Source organism: Brachyistius frenatus, unplaced genomic scaffold (assembly GCF_029030835.1).
Source record: "Brachyistius frenatus isolate BFR_SWC_R1_liver_20210118 unplaced genomic scaffold, ASM2903083v1 Contig_80, whole genome shotgun sequence".
Lineage (NCBI taxonomy): Eukaryota > Metazoa > Chordata > Actinopteri > Embiotocidae > Brachyistius > Brachyistius frenatus.
The window spans coordinates 911,792-930,204 of record NW_027210679.1 but is presented as its reverse complement, the minus strand read 5'-3'; the positions used below and the strand labels follow the sequence as shown (position 1 = coordinate 930,204).

At 45.8% G+C, this 18,413-nt stretch overlaps 3 protein-coding genes across 5 annotated transcripts in view; 2 read left to right on the top strand and 1 right to left on the bottom strand.

Annotated features, from left to right (window-relative positions):
• rprml (reprimo-like) overlaps window positions 1–18,413 on the top strand; it is a 245,653-nt gene that overhangs the window by 67,674 nt on the left and 159,566 nt on the right. The window lies entirely within an intron of this gene.
• LOC138627051 (uncharacterized) lies at window positions 513–6,719 on the top strand. 2 transcript variants are annotated; one of them, XM_069709108.1, is made up of 6 exons: window positions 513–593; window positions 1,607–1,790; window positions 2,186–2,289; window positions 2,387–5,155; window positions 5,785–5,993; window positions 6,081–6,719. In XM_069709108.1, exons 2-6 carry the CDS (start codon window positions 1,607–1,609, stop codon window positions 6,172–6,174), a joined length of 3,360 nt encoding a protein of 1,119 aa, XP_069565209.1. In that variant the 5' UTR covers window positions 513–593; the 3' UTR covers window positions 6,175–6,719. The 2 variants fall into 2 exon arrangements, with proteins under 2 accessions (XP_069565209.1, XP_069565210.1); XM_069709109.1 differs by having other exon boundaries at window positions 1,582–1,790.
• Window positions 6,639–18,413, bottom strand: part of vat1 (vesicle amine transport 1) — a 33,942-nt gene continuing 22,167 nt past the window's right edge. The window contains exons 5-6 of the mRNA XM_069709133.1: window positions 16,382–16,623; window positions 6,639–12,742 (exon numbers count right to left, since the gene is read on the bottom strand). Coding sequence (XP_069565234.1) covers window positions 12,467–12,742; window positions 16,382–16,623 — 518 coding nt within the window. The 3' untranslated portion in view covers window positions 6,639–12,466. The remainder of the gene's footprint in view (window positions 12,743–16,381; window positions 16,624–18,413) is intronic.

Sequence of the window (18,413 nt, the reverse complement as noted above, 5' to 3'; positions counted from 1 at the left end):
TGCTCTCCCACTACCCTTTTAATGTGCAACATCCTGTTTTTATGAATCTGTTTACATTAAATCTATTTATTTAGTCGTTTGTTTTCCCTGTTTCCGTAACACTGATTTTGTGCTATTCAAATAAACGCATTAATATAAACAAATTAATAGGCTATAACTGACGCCATAGGGCCTACACATTCTGCATTTGTCAAGATTAAAATGGATTAGATTAATTCTCGATATTATGGTTCAGTTTTAGTGGGATTAAACGTGGACCATTGTGCCGTCATTCACTCCCATGGCGCATTAGTTTTGTGACTTTTATAACTTTTAAATACAGTGAGCCCCGAGAGCAAATTCTTTGTCTCTTAGCGACATAAACCTGCAGGGAAACCACCCGGGGCACCTGCACGCACACGCACACGCACACACGCACACACACATGCACACACATGCACACACACACGCGCACTGGGACGACACTTGGTCGCCCCCTGGTGCGGAGAAAGCAAATCACATACGATTTTAGACAGTTTCACTTTCCGTCCAGGGCTTGTAAAGAGTGACGATCTTTGCAAGTAAGCGGGAATCCGCCGCGAAACATTTGTAAGGTCAGTATTGATTATGAATCTGAAAGATATCCGAGGCATTTTGTGACCCAGAGCAACAGCGTCTGGCCCAAAGTGAAGTATTGTCGACTGAGCGATAAGCAGACTGTGAGTCGAGATGTGTCTTGATTTTTCACTTCCTTGACTCTGCGCTTTGCAATGTGGCTTTCCCTCTCGCTTCTCGGTGCATTTTTTTTTGGACATCATCTCGCCTCTCTTCCATCATGTCAGCTAATCTGACGTGACAAGTTTTAAAATTAACATAATGGGTGGTAAATTTGTAAGTACAAATATGTGGCTGTTTGCGACAAGCAACATGTGGTTAATAAAGACATTTTGTTTTTGGGGTTAGTGTCGTGTTGTTTGTTCTCTGTCAATTCGTTGTAAACAAATTAACAGTTGAAAGGAGGAAGATGGAGCTCTTAACTTCACCATCTGTTACAATCCACACCACTATTTAAAATTTTACCATTTACCTCCATATTGCACTAAGAGGTATGCACCAAAAGAGGGCATCACTTGAACAAGTCAGAGTAAAAATCTCTCGACATTTAAATGAATAGATATCAATTGTAAAAGCCTGCTGTTGTCTTAATCTGTTGTTGTTTAAAAATGCTCCAAAAGAAACTGGAAAAAAAACAACCTCTTTTATTATTTTGAGTTTGACATTTCTTTGCTCTGAATTTCAGTGAAAAGGTTTTTAATAAAGATGTTAACTGTGGTAGAAATTTTTGAATGTTGATGTAGTGTCCTAGTGACCCCCAATAGAGGGTGTTAGATTATCAAAGATGCCTCTCTTACTGTTTGTAAGGGTGGGGTCTTTGCATTGTTGTCTGATATACACATTATCATTGCTTCGTGATGAGGTGTTCGGTTTTGTCTTTTTGTCGTCATCATGCTGATTTTCAAGCTCACCATTTCTGCAGAATCATGACATTTTTGTGTCGCTGTCACTCTGAGAGTTTTTTTTTTTTTTTCCCCCTTCACACAGCAGGCGATTGTGTTTCTTCCAGCAGATGGCAGAGCCGGGCCGGACTGTGAGGGTGAGTGGTCTGCCCACAGACATCGAAGATGACAGGCTGAAAGACAAGCTATTCATCCACTTCCTGAGAGCCAGAAATGGAGGAGGGGAAATAGACTCTGTCATCATTGTCAAGGCAACGCCTGTCGCCGCCCTCGTCACCTTCGAGGATGGTGGAGGTCAGTGGGGTCCGGGTGTGGTCTCGTCTCTGCATTTTAAACGCAGAGGAGGGGGTTTCCTTTCTGAATAATCAATTGATTCTGTAAGAGAGACATGTGGGTGTGAAAATACCATTAATTACTAATAATTATGTTATTATACTGACTATATTAGCACTCCCATTCTCACAATACAACAACAAATCATTACCTTTCACTGTATAGACTACAAAATCTAGTTGCAGTCTCTTACAAAGTATCGGTAAGGTTTTGCACTATGTCTGCTGTCACCACTGATTTACACTCAGCTGGAATGTTGGCATGCAAGTCAATGGAGAGGCCAATAGTAAAAAAGGCTTAGTCAGGATGCTTCGCAGACTGTGATTGATTTCCCTCTGATGACCCCTCTCACACAGTGGCACACAGAGTTATTCAACACAGACGGCACATTCTGGAAGTGGACGGGAAGAAGTATAAACTCACTGCAACCGAGCACCGCGAAAGCTTGGACCCCGAGCAGGTATATTTAACTACGATGCCGGGCGATACGTCAACAGATATTGAACGCGTGGTCAAATTCATGAGTGTTCGTCGTCTTTCGTTTTCCATCATCGCAGGTCGTCGTAAGTTTATCAGCGACTGTCGACTACAGCCGGCTTCCAGGGGGAGTCGCGGCATTGGCGAGCCTTCGCAAGAGCCACTGTGATGTCCTGATAAACTACACTGCTGCTGAGGGATTCTGCATGTTGTACGGCGCCTACACCAAGGTGCAGGCAGCCTTGGCGCAACTGCTTGGTCATCCTGGAGGCCCACAGTCAACGGAAAACCAAGACTCCGGTCAACCTGCCATCGGTGGTTCCAGGTCTGCTCAGGCAGCACCGACGCCTCGTACTCAGGAGTCAGAAGATCGGAGCAGAAAACCTGATAAAAAAGATCAAAGGGAAAGAAATCCCACTGGCACACAGAGGCCATCGGATGAGTACAACTCAAGTTCAAATAGGGACCTGACGCCTGGTGGTTATGACTGGGACGATACCGGCCAGACAGACGGTGCCGCTCTGCAACTTCCCCCCACATCAACGGAGGACTTCTCACTGATTGTAGACGCAGACATGTTCCAGTATCTGCAGAAGCACTGCCGGGAGGAATATCAGGATGTCCTCAGTCAGCACAGTGTTGATGTGGTGGATGTGACAAATCAGGGTTTGACCACTCTGTATCTGCAGGTCGCAACAACAGTGACAGGGAGCAGTTGGGAGCGGGAGAGCTTGAAGATGGCAAAAAAGGCGATAAGTCGGCTCTACGAGGAGAATGAGACCAAGATCCGCCGAGCCCAGCTCCCTAAACTGATCCTGTCCCCCAGGGGAGGACTGCAAACGGCGATGGAAACCTTAAGTCTCAGACTTCCCAAGCTTCTTCTGAATGAAGATGACCGAAATATTTACATTATTGGGAGCAGTGGTGACGTGTCTGAGGCCAAGCAGTTTCTTCTCCTGGACCAGGTTAAAGTGAGAGATAAGAAAGAGGATGCCACCAGTCTTCTTAGATTTCCTTCGTATGATTCATCGACTCCTGCTGACGAGGAGGGAGTCCCCCTCGCCATGTCCTCCACTGTAGGATCCGTTGATGATAGAATAGATCAAATGCTGAGGTCAGAGGAAGATGAAAAGGGCGCTGAAGGACCCACAAGGTATAAACTCGCTGCTCGGTTCAAGAATTCAGGGTTGGCCGCGTTGGGCAGTCGAGCAACTGACTTCACCTTACGAACAAACTCGTCTCCCAGTAAACAAACCCGCCTCGGGCCGGTGTTAGGGCATGACATACTGTCAGAAGCAGCAGGGAGTCCTGGGGAAGCCGTCTCCAGAGCGGTACCTCAAAACACGGGAGGGGACATTTTGTTCACGAGTGGTAATGCTTTGCCTTCAACTTCTTCCACGCAGAAGAAAACCTTTTTGAGCCCAGATTTAATCGATGCTCGACCCAAGACTTCAACCTCCCCCTTCAGTACTACTCAGTCCAGTTTATTCGGAGGTGCTTCGCTTCCACCTGCTGGGTCTGGACCCACCTTGAAGCGAGCAAGTAGTTTCTCAGGAACGGCTCAGCTGAAGGCTCAAGTCACGGCTCAGAGGAGCCAAGACGATTCCAGTAAGTACGCGGTCGGAGCCAGACGCAGGTCGTCCAGCTTCAGCACCCAAACAGGAAGGGACAAGCAGGAAGCCCACAATGCAGAGTTCACTGTTTCCCTGGGGATGTGGAATTACATATTAGAAGCCTACGGCACCCAAGTGGAGGATCTTACCTCTGATGTCCAAATGAAACAGAGCAACTCAGAAGGTAGTAATGATCTGATCATCACCTTAAGAGGGGCGAACTCATCTAAAGTGAGTTCGTGTCAGCTCGCTTTACAGAAGCTGGTTGACTCGGTCAGTTCAGACTTCTCCGTGCAGAAGCTGTGCCTGTCAGAGCTCAGCGTCGCTAACACAGCAGATGAAACCTTACAGGCCTGTTGTTCGGAGGTGCGGAGCTGCTTCAAGAAGGTCTCGATCCAGATATTGAAGAATAACTTGTATCTGCTCGGTCCAAAACAGATGTGTTCTCAGGTAAGTGCTACACTGCGGGAGGTGTTTTCTGGAGATCCGGCCCAACCACCTGAACACCACCGCTTCTCTAACCCTTCTACCTCCACGTGGAATTCACAGACTTCTTTACAAATAAATGAGGACCAAAGCTCCGGTCTGGACTGTCACAGTAATTCTCAGGTGACGCTAGAGAGCCAATCGGGCAAAGCTGATGCGACGAGTTACGGTGAGGAATGGAAGACGACCTACAGTGGTGACTTCGGTGAGAAGGAGATTGTGAACGCACCTACCAGCCAACCGCCGGTGAGGAAAGCCCATGTTGTTAAGGAGAAAGTGAAGATCGCAGGTACAGGGGAGATGGACGGGCAGAAGACTGAGTCGTTCGTCAATCACTCTGCAACAGGAAACGATACAAGCGCCAAACGCGTGAACGGTGTCGGGTCAACGACGGCCTGCACCGACGAAGAGACAACCGCACAAACTACCCAGATAGACAGTAAAGGTCAAAGAGCAGCAGAGATCCAGAACAACCCGGAGGACTCCAGGTCCGACCAGGGAGGCCCGGGGTGCATCTGCGTGTGCGGGGAGACCGGGCAGTCGATCACGAGAACCAAGTGTGGGGCCGCCATGTGCTCAAAGTGCCTGGACACCGTGCACGCCCACTGCAGAGTTTGTCACGAGACGGCAGCGACACCCCGCGGCATCCAGGGAAAAATCAGCAAATCTAAACTACACATCAATTTAGCGGGTCACAGCAAGGTCGGCGCCATCAAGATCACGTACCGGATTCCTGATGGTATCCAGGGGGTGAGTGGCTCAGCTGAAACTTATCCTCACTGATAACTATTGGATCTGATACGGGCCTTTCACTTAATCTTCCAGAGTGCTTCTTAAGCTTTCATCTCTGAAGAGACAACAAAAGAAAAAAAGTCGCTCAGTTAGCATCTTTTTACTTGTTATTGTAGGCTAAAGTAGAAACAATGTGCAAGAGATTTTTTTAATTTTTTTTTTATTACACAGCAGCTATGTAAAGGCTTTTTGAAGCTCAATGTGATGATGTTTTCTACTGTTAAATGTAAATTTTCCCTTGTATTTTAGTTGACTCTTACAGGATGTCAAGCGAGGCCTTTTCTGATTTATTATGTACTTGAAACTTGCTGCACAGGAAATTATGCATTTTGTTAAATAAAAAAACCAAACAATTGCAGTCGCAGTTCTGCATTTGTTTCGTAATCCGCTGACATCTGCAAGCAAAAGGCTGCACATACTTGTAAAACTGACTACAGTTGCAAATTCTGACCCCTTGTGCAAGGTGCCTGTATTTGTGCTAAGGTATCACATACAGCTTTAATAAAAGTCTGTTTTCTTCTGTACCTTTATGCATAATATCCACAGAGTTTGTTCACGACTGTGGTCTTTGCTTTCCATCTCACCAGGACGGTCACCCATCTCCTGGAAAACCATTTCAAGGTGATACATTTGAAGCCTTCCTACCTGACTACGAGAAGACGAGGAAGCTGCTGCCCCGGCTGGAGAAAGCCTTCAGGCAGGGACTCACCTTCACGGTGACGGGCAAAGACACAGAGGCCAGGGTCACCTGGGACTGCATCCCACACAAGACCAGCTTACAGGGAGGCAAATCAGGGTGAGTGCAGCCAGCGAGGACGTCGAAACACACCTGAAGAATAAAGGTCACAAACAAACAATCTCCTTCTTTTTTTCTTTCTCTCAGGAAAGGTTACCCAGATTCCTCTTACTTGATGCGCTTATCCGAGGTTTTGACCTCCTATGGGATCGCGGAGGAACCAGCCAAGTCTCAACAATAGAAATATATACAGAGGCATTCTCGTGTTATTTTATGCATATATTTTTTAATCTTTGAACCCATTTGCACTGTATTTGTATTTTGATCGGTACACGGTTGTATTGTTCTGTTGTAGCAAGTCGGGGTTGTCTGATTATTTATCCACAAACTAAAATCTCATCCAGATGATGGATTTTAAAATTTTCAAACTTGTCTCCCCAATTCTTCTTTTAAGAAAGGCGAGTTTAAAATGTGTTTAAATGATCAGCCATTACTGTCTGCATTATTTAACAAAGCATTCCTGAAACTTTTTTTGACTGATTTGTTTCGTAAAAACTGCATTTAATTCTGAATAGTGTGCACAGTACTGTATATACCTACATTTTGTACCGTCCTGTATGGGTGTAATCATAAGAAATCTTTGTGTCTTTGTTTCTCCTCAGTTTGTAATGGGCACAGAAATAAAACAAAAGCACATTCCCTGTCTTTTTTTTTGTTATGCTTTTTTTATTAGTCCTGGAAAACATGTAAGGCATATGGTAACATTACACACTGAAGCGTTACAAGCTCTAAAGGCCATGTGGACAACATGGCACCACGCGGTAAAACCCAGAGTCAAGCACAGAAGCAGCATCAATTCAAAGGGTTTAAAAAACAAAGTCGAGACGAGAAGAAGTGTGTTTGCAACCAGGAAAAAAACAAAAACAAAACAACACAAAGAAGGACAAAGGAGTAATCGAAGATCTAGAAATCAACCTGTTGGGTATGCCTTGTAGAAAATGACCAGAGGTGACTGAATTCTAACAGGAGGTGTGTAGTGGGATGGAAGTGAAGCGAGTTTCTGAAGCATTCCCAGAGATAGGTTAGGATGAATGTACCAGCTGGCAGTGCCCATGCTGAAGGTGACAGGACAGGGTGGACTCTGGTGACACGGGAGGGGGGGACGGGAGCATGGGACCGGCTTCAGTTGACACGACTGTCATTCTCCTCCCCTCACACCACACCACTACATGACTACTAAACTACCGGGAAAGAGACAGCAGAGCTGTGGGTACACACATGCCTTTTTTTCTGCTTGACTAAACATGCATTCCAGTTCTGTACACGACACGCCCAGCCAGGTTGTACTTTCTTAGCATCTCTGCAATGCCGCTGCATGGCAACATGTTAAAAAAAAAAAAAAAACTGGTAAGGAAACGAGAGCTGCAGGCAGATGTGGTTTGTTTGGGTTCTCGGTGTGGATGAATGAACGCAGCGGCTCCGAGTTTGGAAACACGCCACTGGCAGACCCTCTCCGTTTGGACTCAGAATACTAAAGCTTACATCGAACGTGGATGGTGCGGAGGAAAATCAGTGTGACAGTTTGTGCAGTGAACTCAGTGAAACAATGACGTGTGTGTTAGCTGATGGAAAAATTAAGTGGTTTCTTACATGAGGGAAAACTGCTGTTTGGAATGACCTGAGAAACCATATAAAATTAGGAAATTCACCTCCGAGCTGAGCGGTGGGTGCCTGTGAGGGACTTCAGTTATGAGCCAAGACAGACAGAAGAGTAGCTGGTGGAAATACTAAACTCATGAGGCTTTACAGACCTAAAAACTGTGAGTGTTAATGAGTGCTATCAAATCTAAAAATGCAAATGTTCAGGAATGTGTATTTTTACTTTGAAACACTGTTTTCCTCCCGTGGATCTCTTCTGTTGCTACTCTTGCATAAGTGTCTGGAATCACTGGGACATCATTGCAAGATGACATACAGTCCAGCTCTCAGACAGCAGGCCAAAGTAGGAAGGGGTGGGCTTGGACCGCAACCCCAGACATGACACCCCCTCACCCCCTCCCCCTCCGCCCCACTGATTGAGTTCATCTCAAAGGCATCTTAGCTCCAAAGAACCAAAGGGAAAATGTTGAAAGAAAGAAAAAAAAAACAGACCATAATCTGTTTTCCACATGCAGATGAATGCATGCACTTTCAAATTCCAGATGTCAGAGTTATGTTTTATTTTCTATGACTGTGTATGCAGAGGGGAAGGGGCTGATATGGAGAGAGGAGTTTTTGGCTGCCTGCTGGACTGCGACGGTTGCACTGGCCAAGAAGCTCTGCAGATGCAGCACAGGAAAAGCAGAAGGACTCTAACAATCCTTGAGAGAACTGAGATCAGCTGTAAAGCGGAAATGTTGTGTCTGGGGCAGGCCGTGGCTGAGCTATGATCAGCCAATGAGCGTTTTTTTTTCCTTTTTCGTTCAGCTGTGTTACAGCACTGGCATGCCTGCACAGCTGTGCGAAGACATCTGCTCCCTCACTTGTTATATGAACCATTTGGAAACAAACGGAAAGAAACAGAAATCCATAGAGAGGAATACCACGGAGCTTTGGATTTAGAGGAAAATTGCAGATTTCTGTGACTCTATGCGTCTTTTGGTGGAGTTTTGAGTCTTTAAATGCACCAGTTCCTTTTCACTGTGATATCATAGTTGTAAACACATATAGGAGGAGAATCAACCTGTTGCAGGTTGACGTGATGTGAGAGCTGGTAAAAACACAGTGAAAAGGATTGTAATACGGAGGAGAGGCCTCGGACTGAGGTAAGCTGTGTGCAAGGAGACAGGCACAGTGCAGGCCTACGCTGGAGCAAGACTGCAACCAATCAAAAACTACAGATTGTGTTGAACCTTTTGTAAACTGCAAAATTCTGTCAGCAGCCAGGAGCGACTGGGATACAAATCTGACACGCCGTGACAACTCGTTTGTCTTTTTTTTTTTCTTCAAGGTCGACGGAAATGCATCCAAAAACAGAATTGTCTTCATATTGTTTTATGCACTGTTAATATTCAAAGCACTGACAGAGGAATATACATACAATTTGGCACACATGGGCTGGACCAACAGAAAGACTTTATCACATTTAAAAAAAGGAGTGCAGGTTGGCAGGTCCCCACATAAAAGAGTATGAGCTTTGAACTTTAAACCCTTGGATAAACAAAAACAAACAAACAAATAATAAAAAAAAAAAATATTCATATAAAGGTAAATTAAAAATAACAGTAAGTAAAACATCTTTTGTTTTTTTCTTCTTCTCTTTTTTTTTGTTTTTTTTTGTAACCGAAGCGTTTGTTTCTCACATGGCACTTGGAACAGAAGCACCGTCCACAGGTTCACGAAGGGAGCCCAGCAGATTAGAACAGAACACTAACCAGAGGCTGACAGGACACAATCACTCCCCACACCAGCGTGGCGGTCGCACTCCGGCCCACATCGCTCCACCCTCGCTCCACATTTTACTTCCTGCCCGTCGAGGATGGATGAATGCTTTGATTTTAGCTGCCACCCAGGAGAAGTTGGCCAGGGCAGGGACTTGCAAGCTGGAAATGAGGGGACCTTTACATGACTGTGTGTGTATGTGTTTGTTTTTGTGTGTGTGTGTGTGTGTGTGTGTGTGTGTGTGTGTGTGTGTGTGTGTGTGTGTGTGTGTGTGTGTGTGTGCGCGCCACCTGTGCGTTCAGTGAGCTTCAGCAGATAACACTGGGAGTGGATGATGGGAAACAGGCTGCAAACCTGGAGCCAAATCAAAGCCTGCGTGGGACTGGAGCGCGACTGCCATACTTGCAAGTGCATTAAGATCAGCGAGCAGAGTGCAAAATACTAATACCAACTGTCCTCATAACACAGGCCTCTTATCAGACAGGAGGGAGAGATAGAGTGAGAAGGGTGGGTCGGTTTGGAGCTACATTAATACTGTAGCGGAGTAGTGTAAGGATGAGGAGGGGTGTGTGGGGGAGGGAGAGGGGCGGGGGGGGTGGGGGGGTGAGGGGGTCGTAGGGTGGGTGCTTTTAAAACCTGACAAACGACCTGAGGACACACACATCTTCACACACGATGGCACACCACACACAGCACATGAGGGAGGCCACTCATGCTAACACAACAACTTTTTTTTTTTCTTTCTTTTCTTTTCTTTTTTTTTTTTTTTTTTTTAACATTTTGGGTTTTTTTGGTGTGTTTTTTTTTTTTTTTTTAATTTTTTTTTTTTTACAAAGTCACTATAGTCACCATCTGAGTCTCGAAACACCGAGGCCGGACTCAGAGACAGGCAGCGAGGCAGGCAGGTAAGATCTAAAAGTCGATGTCTTCATACAGGAGAGATTTCGAGTCCACCCCGGAAGGATTTGTGCAGAATTACAAAGGCTTATCCTTCCTGACATGACACCATTGAGACAGAATTCCTACTGTCCGTTAGGGGGAGCGGTGCGCTATTTCAGCCAGCGTACTGGTAACTGCACACATTGTCGATATTGAATTTTAAATTTCTGGCTGGTTTGAAGTAACAGTTTGGCAGAGAAAAACTAAAAAAACTAAAAAAAAAAAAAAAAACTTTAAAAACTGATTCACCTCCTCAATTTATTCCCAGAAATCCTTACACCATTTTACACCTGTTAAAATACTGGCATCGACTGTTGGCAAATACAGAGTTAGAGAAGCAGAAAAAAAAAGAGAGAGAGAGAGAGAGAGAGACACACAGGGAGAGGAGTCAGAGAAACAGACCACAGTGCCATCTCTGACGATCCTGACGCCTGTTGCTATGCCGACCATAGAGAGGGAAATGGAAAAGAGGAGGGAGAGAAAGAGAGGACAGAGAGAGAGAGAGAGAGAGAGAGAGCGAGAGAAAGGAGGGAGAGGGGAGGGCGAAGTATGGCCGGCAGCTTGAACTGAATTCTCCTCTCTCAGGTCGGGGTGATCGACAGGCGAGCGGTCGCTGTGAAAGGAGCTGAAAGCCGTGGAATGTCTTCGAGGAGGACCGGGGAGGACGAGAGACCGAAAAAAAGAGAAAAGAAGAACTGGTATTCACCTTCTTAACTTGCTCATTTCAGAAGCTTCACTGTCTCAGCATGACAGTGCCTCTTTCATCACATTCAGAGTGTGCGTGTGTGTGTGTGTGTGTGTGTGTGTGTGTGTGTGTGTGTGTGTGTGTGTGTGTGTGTGTGTGTGTGTGTGTGTGTGTGTGTGTGTGTGTGTGTGTGTGTGTGTGGCCTGTTTGAACAGAAACAAATTCTCTCTTAATTGGCACTGGGCACTTCTTGCCAACAGTTGGTCAGCTAGAAAAATCTGTAACTAAGGAGAAAGAAGCTGAGCAATGATTTCTGCCTCCCTATTCAACGCCGCACAGAAAGGCTCATTATGAATGGAAATTCATATTCAGGCAAGTGCAAAGCCGGAGCCACTATATTAACTTCGCGGAAAATGTTGGGTGGGAACTCGCGCATTAATGGAGCCGCTTCGCCTTCGCCTCAGACAAACACCGATACAAGGTTTAAGGCCGACTAAACGATAACCGACGTGAGGCCGTGTTGCACGAAGCAGTCAAACATCATGATCAACTCCATGATGCAAATATCTCCAGGGGAGGTGGGGTGCATCGGCCAATCACAGGCGTCTCTGACTCATCCTCAGTGACATAACTGAGCGTTGGACGCCGGGAGAGCAACGTGTGGGTGGGTGTGGTTCTCAGTTTATCTGCCTGTCTGTCTTTTTGTGCCTGTCTGTGGGTCCGGCCCGTGGGTGGATCTGGGTGGTGGTGGTGGTGGTGGTGGTGGTGTGGTGTGCGTGTGTGTGTGTGTGTGTGTGTGTGTGTGTGTGTGTGTGTGTGTGTGTGTGTGTGGAGAGGGGGGAGGGGGGACTCAGCACAGTGAGGGGGGAAGTGGAGGTGGCAGGTGGAAGTCAGAGCAGAACAATTTAGCACAGTGGGAGTTGAGATGAGGTGGTGCACGGGGGTCGGGGGGTGGGGTTTGGGGTGTGGGGTGTGGGGGTGGTCGAGGGTGGGTCCGGAGAGCGAGTGGGGATTACGGTTGTCAAGGAAACGGTGATTTTTGCCCGAGGCCTGGACCCGCGTACCCACAATCCTCCATGGCTCTCTTGTCTGTCATTCTCATTAGGAAAAAAAAAAAAAAAAAAAAAAATCTTTCCTCAAAATTCGGAGGGGACCGAGATAGGTTTGGACCTTACGACGGGTTTACAAGTGATTGAAATTTATTTATTTTAGAGGTAAATGCGAGGAAACAGGAGGAGGAGGAGGAAGTGGGCGGAGCCAGGCCTGAGCAATCACTGCCATAAAGAGGTGAGGCAGAGGGGAGGTGAAAAAACTAACAATGGTTTGATCATTTTCTAATCTATCCTTCTAACTCCTTCCCATCCTTGCCTACCCTCCACCCCCCATCCTTTACCCCCCGACCCCACCCCACCCTCCCACACACCTCACCCCCCTGGTCCCAGGACACAAACTCCCTGCTGGTCTGCTTGACTCTCCAGTCCTTCCCTCCTCACTTCTCCTCCTTCTTGGCCTCTTCCTTCTTCTCCTCCTCCTTCTTGGGCTCCTCCTTCTTGGGCTCCTCCTTCTTCTTGTCGTCCTTCTTCTCCTCCTTCTTGCCATCGTCCTTCTTCTTGTCGTCCTTCTTCTTCTCCTCCTTCTTCTTGTCCTCTTTCTTGTCCTCCTTCTTGGGCTCCTCCTTCTTCTCCTCCTCGGGCATCGGCTCCGTGGTGAGGACTACCTTCCCGATGTTGTTCCTCTCCTGCATCTTCCTCATGGCGTCGCCCACCTGGAGGAGGGACAGAAGGAGAAGGGCGATTACGTGAGGCAGGATGAAAGAGCAAATGGCGAAAAGGAGCATAAACGAGCCTTTAAATACGCCCTCCATTGAGAAATATCTACCGAGGGTGAGCAGTAGTAGCCAGTTTCTTCTCCACCGGCAAAGATGTGCGTTTTTGCATTCTGCGCCTCTAATCTTCCTTTTAATACTTGCAGCCCAGAAACAAATCTTTCTCGGCTTGCTCTTCGAATATCACTTTAATATGCAGTACACGAGAAATTACATTTGTTTAGATGAGACTTTAATAATCTTTGAGGGGAAATGAGATTGTTGCAGCTGCTCACAGCAAATAAAAAGTGGATAACAAAATAAATTACACATTCCTCAGACATATTTTCAATGTAAGAGTATATTAAGTATAAATATAATGGGATTTATTTAAATCAAAATTGTAAGAAATAAGAAATTGAGTCATGAGGTAGAAATCTTGAGGATTAAAAAAAAAAAAAAAAAATTTAAGTTCCAGTGCTACCAAACAAAACATTTTTATTTTATTTTGAAAGGTACGTAATCTCTAAATTAAAATTGAGGACAGAAATAAGGCAAATGAGGAAGATTTCCATCAGAGCGAATGATGAAGAGTAATGCTGTTTCTGGGACCTGTTTTCAATTTTGTGCCGAAGGTAAAGAAAGACTCTGCAAGACAGACTTTTTAAAAACATTTTTTTTTTTACAGGCTTGCCAATAAGGCTTCATAAATTTGCATTGCATTCACCCTTTTTCCAGTGAACGAGGGCAAAATCAGAAAACCTGCCATATGATAGTGATTTAATCTCATTATTAAAAGATGAATTCACATTTTTAACACGCCCATATATACAATAAAAAAACATTTTTAATCTTTCTTTTTTGTGTGCAAATGCAGTAGATGCATTAACCTTTTTTCAAACTTGTAGACTTTTTATAAAAATCCTTTTTTCTGCAGGTCAGCCAGCAAACACTGTGCAGGCAATCAGAAATGAAGGAAACTTTCACCATAAACGAAATGTTAATGAAAGACTTGTATAATTCAGACTGCTGAAGCCTCTGAACAACGAGTGCGGATTTCATCACTTACATTTAAAATGACTTTAAGAGGGGATTTCTTCACTGGCCAAAATAAACAAGACTACAAGAATAAACAAAATATGGCAAAGCACTTATGGGCATGTGAGTGTTGTTTAAAGATAGACGTGGAAACATGTGAAGCTATTCTTTAAAGATGCGTATTCATCAAGTGAGCCTCCATCACACGACATCGGGTTCAAATAGTAGAAATTTTAAAAGTGGTTAATCTGGTGTTTATTACAGAAGATCAGTCTGGAGTCAATATTTCATGAAAGAACTCAACCAAATATTTTTACTTTAGGGGTCAGACACTCTTGCGATGACAGCCCCCCAGAGTCGGCCCCCACCAAACCCCCCCGCACTGATGGATCGACCGACTAACTGCCTCTCCATCATCATGATGGGAGGAGAATCCCAGCCAGATCCGCCCCAACCCTCCTCCACTTGACCACTGAGCTCTGTCCACTGTCTGTTCCTGTCTCCATCACATCCCCCCACGCCCCCTCCCTCATCCTTCCTCCCTCCCTCCCTCCGTCCCTCCCTCCTCTCTCCAATCCCCCCGTATTTGTGCGAGGCAGGCAGACCATCTAACGACCAATACCACGGCAACAGGGCCATCTCCTAGCAACGTAAAGCCCGGCTGAAACGTGGCCCTGACGACTCAGACACATGGGGAAAGAGAGAGAGGGGGAGTGTGGGAGTTGGAAGTGGAGGGAGGGAGGGAGGGAGGGAGAGGAGAGGAGAGGAGAGGAGGGAGAGGAGAGGAGAGGAGGGGACCAACTGGTATTCCTCAGATGAAGAACATGTAAGGTGGTGGTGGTGGGGGGGGGGGGGTCCAGGAATTATAAGAATCATCTTCAACGTGAATGAAAGAAGTCCCAGTGAGCGTGAGTGACGAATCCATCCATCCCCCCCCCCATCACTCTCTCTGAGCTCTGACAGCCTCCTTGGACGAAAGCGAGCGCTATTTGTGGCGACTGACATGACCGTTATCCTCGTGGGTATCAGTGCAGATGTAGATAATGAATCACGAGAAACCAGCAGAGAGAAAACAGAGGTGCTAATTTCCATGTATTGTTCAAGCATGTTTATCCATTCGTTGGAGAAAAAAATAAATAAAGAGGGACAGTGGGGGAAGGGTTGTGATGAATGGGGTCAAGGCGTGGCATTTGTACTCGGGTCATAATAATCGATCAACTATTTGATTGCCCGACAGCTTTTTTTTTGTTTTTTTTGTCTTTGATGCAACAACAAGCAGCGGCATCGTGTGTTCGCAGGCGTCAAACCAAAAAACTTTACTCGATGAGCCGCTCCGATGTGCCTTCTTCTCTCCTCTGTGCTTCCACACTCCTTCCATTTTTCTTTCTCATACATCAGGGCCCCTCCCTGAGACAGACGCGCACACTGACTAAAGGATGTCACCATAGCAACAAGAGAGGAAGAGCAAAAAAAAAAAAAAAAAAAAAAAAAAAAGATACACTGCGAGGAGGGGAGACGGAGAGAATACAGCGAGATAGAGAGAGACGGAGAGAGGGACTCAATAACCTATAGACAGAGAAAAAGAATCTGATATAAAGAGCGGACAGATGGAGAGGCAGATAAAGAGCGTCAGATGGCGGAGAAAGACAGCGGGTGTTTCTCTCTGGCTGCAGTCACGCCGCCAAAATACTGACCAGCTCTGACTCGGACAACAGAAGATGTCAGCCTCTGACTCTCCTCTTTTTCTATCTGTGTTTTTCACACCCCTCTCTATTCATGTCTGTTAGCAGTGTTGATTTTTGTCAGCAACAATCTGAGTCTGTCTGGCCGAGTGAGTTATGCTGGAAGTGACACAGTGCTTCTTGTGGACAAAACTTCGCCTGTTGAATGCGAGCCTTATTGAATCAGGGCCACACCCGTCTCCTGCAGATCACATTGGCAAACACATACACAGACACAGACCCACCTGGTATTCACTTTGTGAGCACATGGCCCGAAGAAATGCATGTAATTCAGGTATGAATGCACTTGTGTCACAGTGAATCATCTGTTCATTCAGGCTGAGATGGACAGGGCTGGATTCAATCATACTAACAACCAGGGAAAATGGATCTTAAATCCAAATACAGATGCTGTTAGAGTTCGGATTCAGCCAGAAATGACATTAAAAGAAAAATAAGTGCAGTACAGATAAAGGATAAAAAATTAAAAATTAAAAAAAAAAATAATAAAAAAAGGTTTTCATTAATTACGCCTGTAAAACTAGTCATGCCACTTGTAAATAAGGTGGATGATAAGCATATCCTCTTCTATCCGTATATGTTTTATTATTATAGTGATATATTGCTGTATAGTAAGAGATATAAGAGATGAATATGTGTGTTTGTGGTTGAACTAAGCACTTTAAAGCTGGTTGCCTTTGGAAAAACAGTGTAGCAACATTATTATGCAAACAATATTTCAGCTCGACTTATGATGAATGTTACGAAAGAACAGAGACTGTGATCGACCCAGACATAATCCACACATTAAAGAAACGATAATTAACGGAGAGACACGAACCTGCTCAAGATGCCAGGTGGAGTCAATGCGGGGTTTGACTTTGCCCTGCTTGTAGAGAGCCAGGATGGTGTCCATGGCCTGGGTGATGAGCTCCGTCTCCCCGTCCAGGTACCCCAGGTGGAAGCCGCACACCGACTTGTTCCCCTGGATCAGGCTGAGCGTGTGGATGGAGAACTGGTGGTACCAGTTCTTGGCCACGGCGAGCAGGTTCTTCTTCTGGCCCGCCAGCATGTTGGCCGCACCTGACAGAGGAGGAAAGTGAAAAGGGCGCATAAGAGTTTGAATCCCAGTGGACAATGAATCCACTGATGTTTCTCAAAGTCTCCCAGCAGAAAAAAAAAAAAAAATCTGAATCAGATTTATAGCCGAGTAAATTTCAAATAAAAGGAATTTGTCTTGATGTCACGGGTGCAAAACAATCAGTAAATAAAAAGTAGGAGAAAAAAAAATGAAGATAAAATTCAAATAACATGAAAGACAAGTGGTATATGAATTAAATTTCAAGATAAAGAATGAAGTAAGTACACAAATATGAGCACAGTATAAACAGTATGTTTAATGTAAATGTAATAAAACAGAATACTAATTAAGTGTGTTAATGTAATGCACCGTGTCAGATGTGTTGATTTCACAGATGTACAACATGAGATTATAGATTTCACACACTCTCAGTGTCAATAAGTGGGATAGAGTCGACATCAGGGGGGGTCCCGGAGCTTGATTGATGAGACCAGCTGCTGTCAGGAAGAAAATGTTCTCGTGGCGTGATGTATTGACTGAGATAGACCTCAGCATCTTACCGGAGGGGAAGGGTTGAAAAAGTTTATGTCCGGGCTGAGAGGGAGGGGTCGGCCATAGTCTTTCCTGCTCGCATCAAAAACAAGCTATTTGAAAGATGTCATATCCAATTTCAAGACAATTATTAACATTATTTTGTCAAGTGGCTCGACTTGTTTGTTCTGGTTTGTTTGTTTGTTCCACCTCCACCTTCCACCCTAAAAACCCCTCTGTCCATCTCCGCTGTCACTGACACCACATCCCCTTCCTATCCCCCTCCGTCTATTCTCTTCCTGCCTCCGTCCCTCTCTTGGGGGAGGGGGGGGGGGGGGGCAGGGAACACAAAGCGGGCTCTGAGAGAGGAGAGGGACCCGGCCGGCTACATTCAGACACATTCCAGGTTTCGTGCGGATAGAACGCCCCATTGTTCCACCACGCATATTTCTGATAAGCTGGAAGAGAAGCAGCCCCGGCACAGAGGGACCAGGGAGGGTGGGGTGGAGCTGGTGGGGAAGAGGAGGGAGGGAGGGGAGGGGGGGGGGTTCTGTAGGGGTGAGAGAGGGTGAATGGGCGAGGGTGGAGGGCACCATGCTGGGTAGTAGGTTTCTAAGCCACATGTAAAAGGCAAGGCCCTGTTCTCCGCGGATGCCGAACCCCGCCCACCGCATGTATGCTGCTTCCAGATTGGCATCGCAACAGAGCGAGCGTAAAGGGCTTCCCACGGATGAGCCGCAGCGCAGCGAGGACACGGACCTCCGCAGAGAGGCCACACTGCCCACCAGAGAGCCGCTTCACTCTGCAGCGAGTGTGAAACCCACAACTAACTTCATGATGTCTGCCGTGTTCATTTACGAGCTGTCTCCCAGATTTTTTAAAACGAGTAGTTGAAAATGATTTTTTTTTTTTTGCTATTCAAAAAAAAAACAATAATCCAAATTGCAGTGATATTCTGCAGTAATTGGAGAAACGTTCAAAAATCACGAAGGTGTAAAGTGACACTCAAACGCAGCTCTGACCAAAGATTCGTGAGGAGATAAAACTGTTTTAGAGCGTTGCAGGAAAAGTTGCAGCAGCGTGAACTGATCCGTCTCAGCTCGACTTCAACCAGCTGAATCTATCGCCTGCGACTCAGCTTCTAGTCACAAGTGGGCAGTTTTGGAAGGTAAGGCATGATAGTTAGTGGTTATTTTTGGCTTATTATGGAGCTGCTCTGGAAAAAGATGGGAGAAACCGTCAAAACAGATCTCGCCCGTCT

Bases quoted from the DNA above. Each gene is read 5' to 3' on its own strand.
- LOC138627051 (XM_069709108.1), top strand. From the start codon at position 1,607: ATGGCAGAGCCGGGCCGGACTGTGAGGGTGAGTGGTCTGCCCACAGAC. The intron at 2,290-2,386 runs GTATATTTAACT...CCATCATCGCAG, and splicing joins AAAGCTTGGACCCCGAGCAG to GTCGTCGTAAGTTTATCAGC. The intron at 5,994-6,080 runs GTGAGTGCAGCC...TCTTTCTCTCAG, and splicing joins TTACAGGGAGGCAAATCAGG to GAAAGGTTACCCAGATTCCT.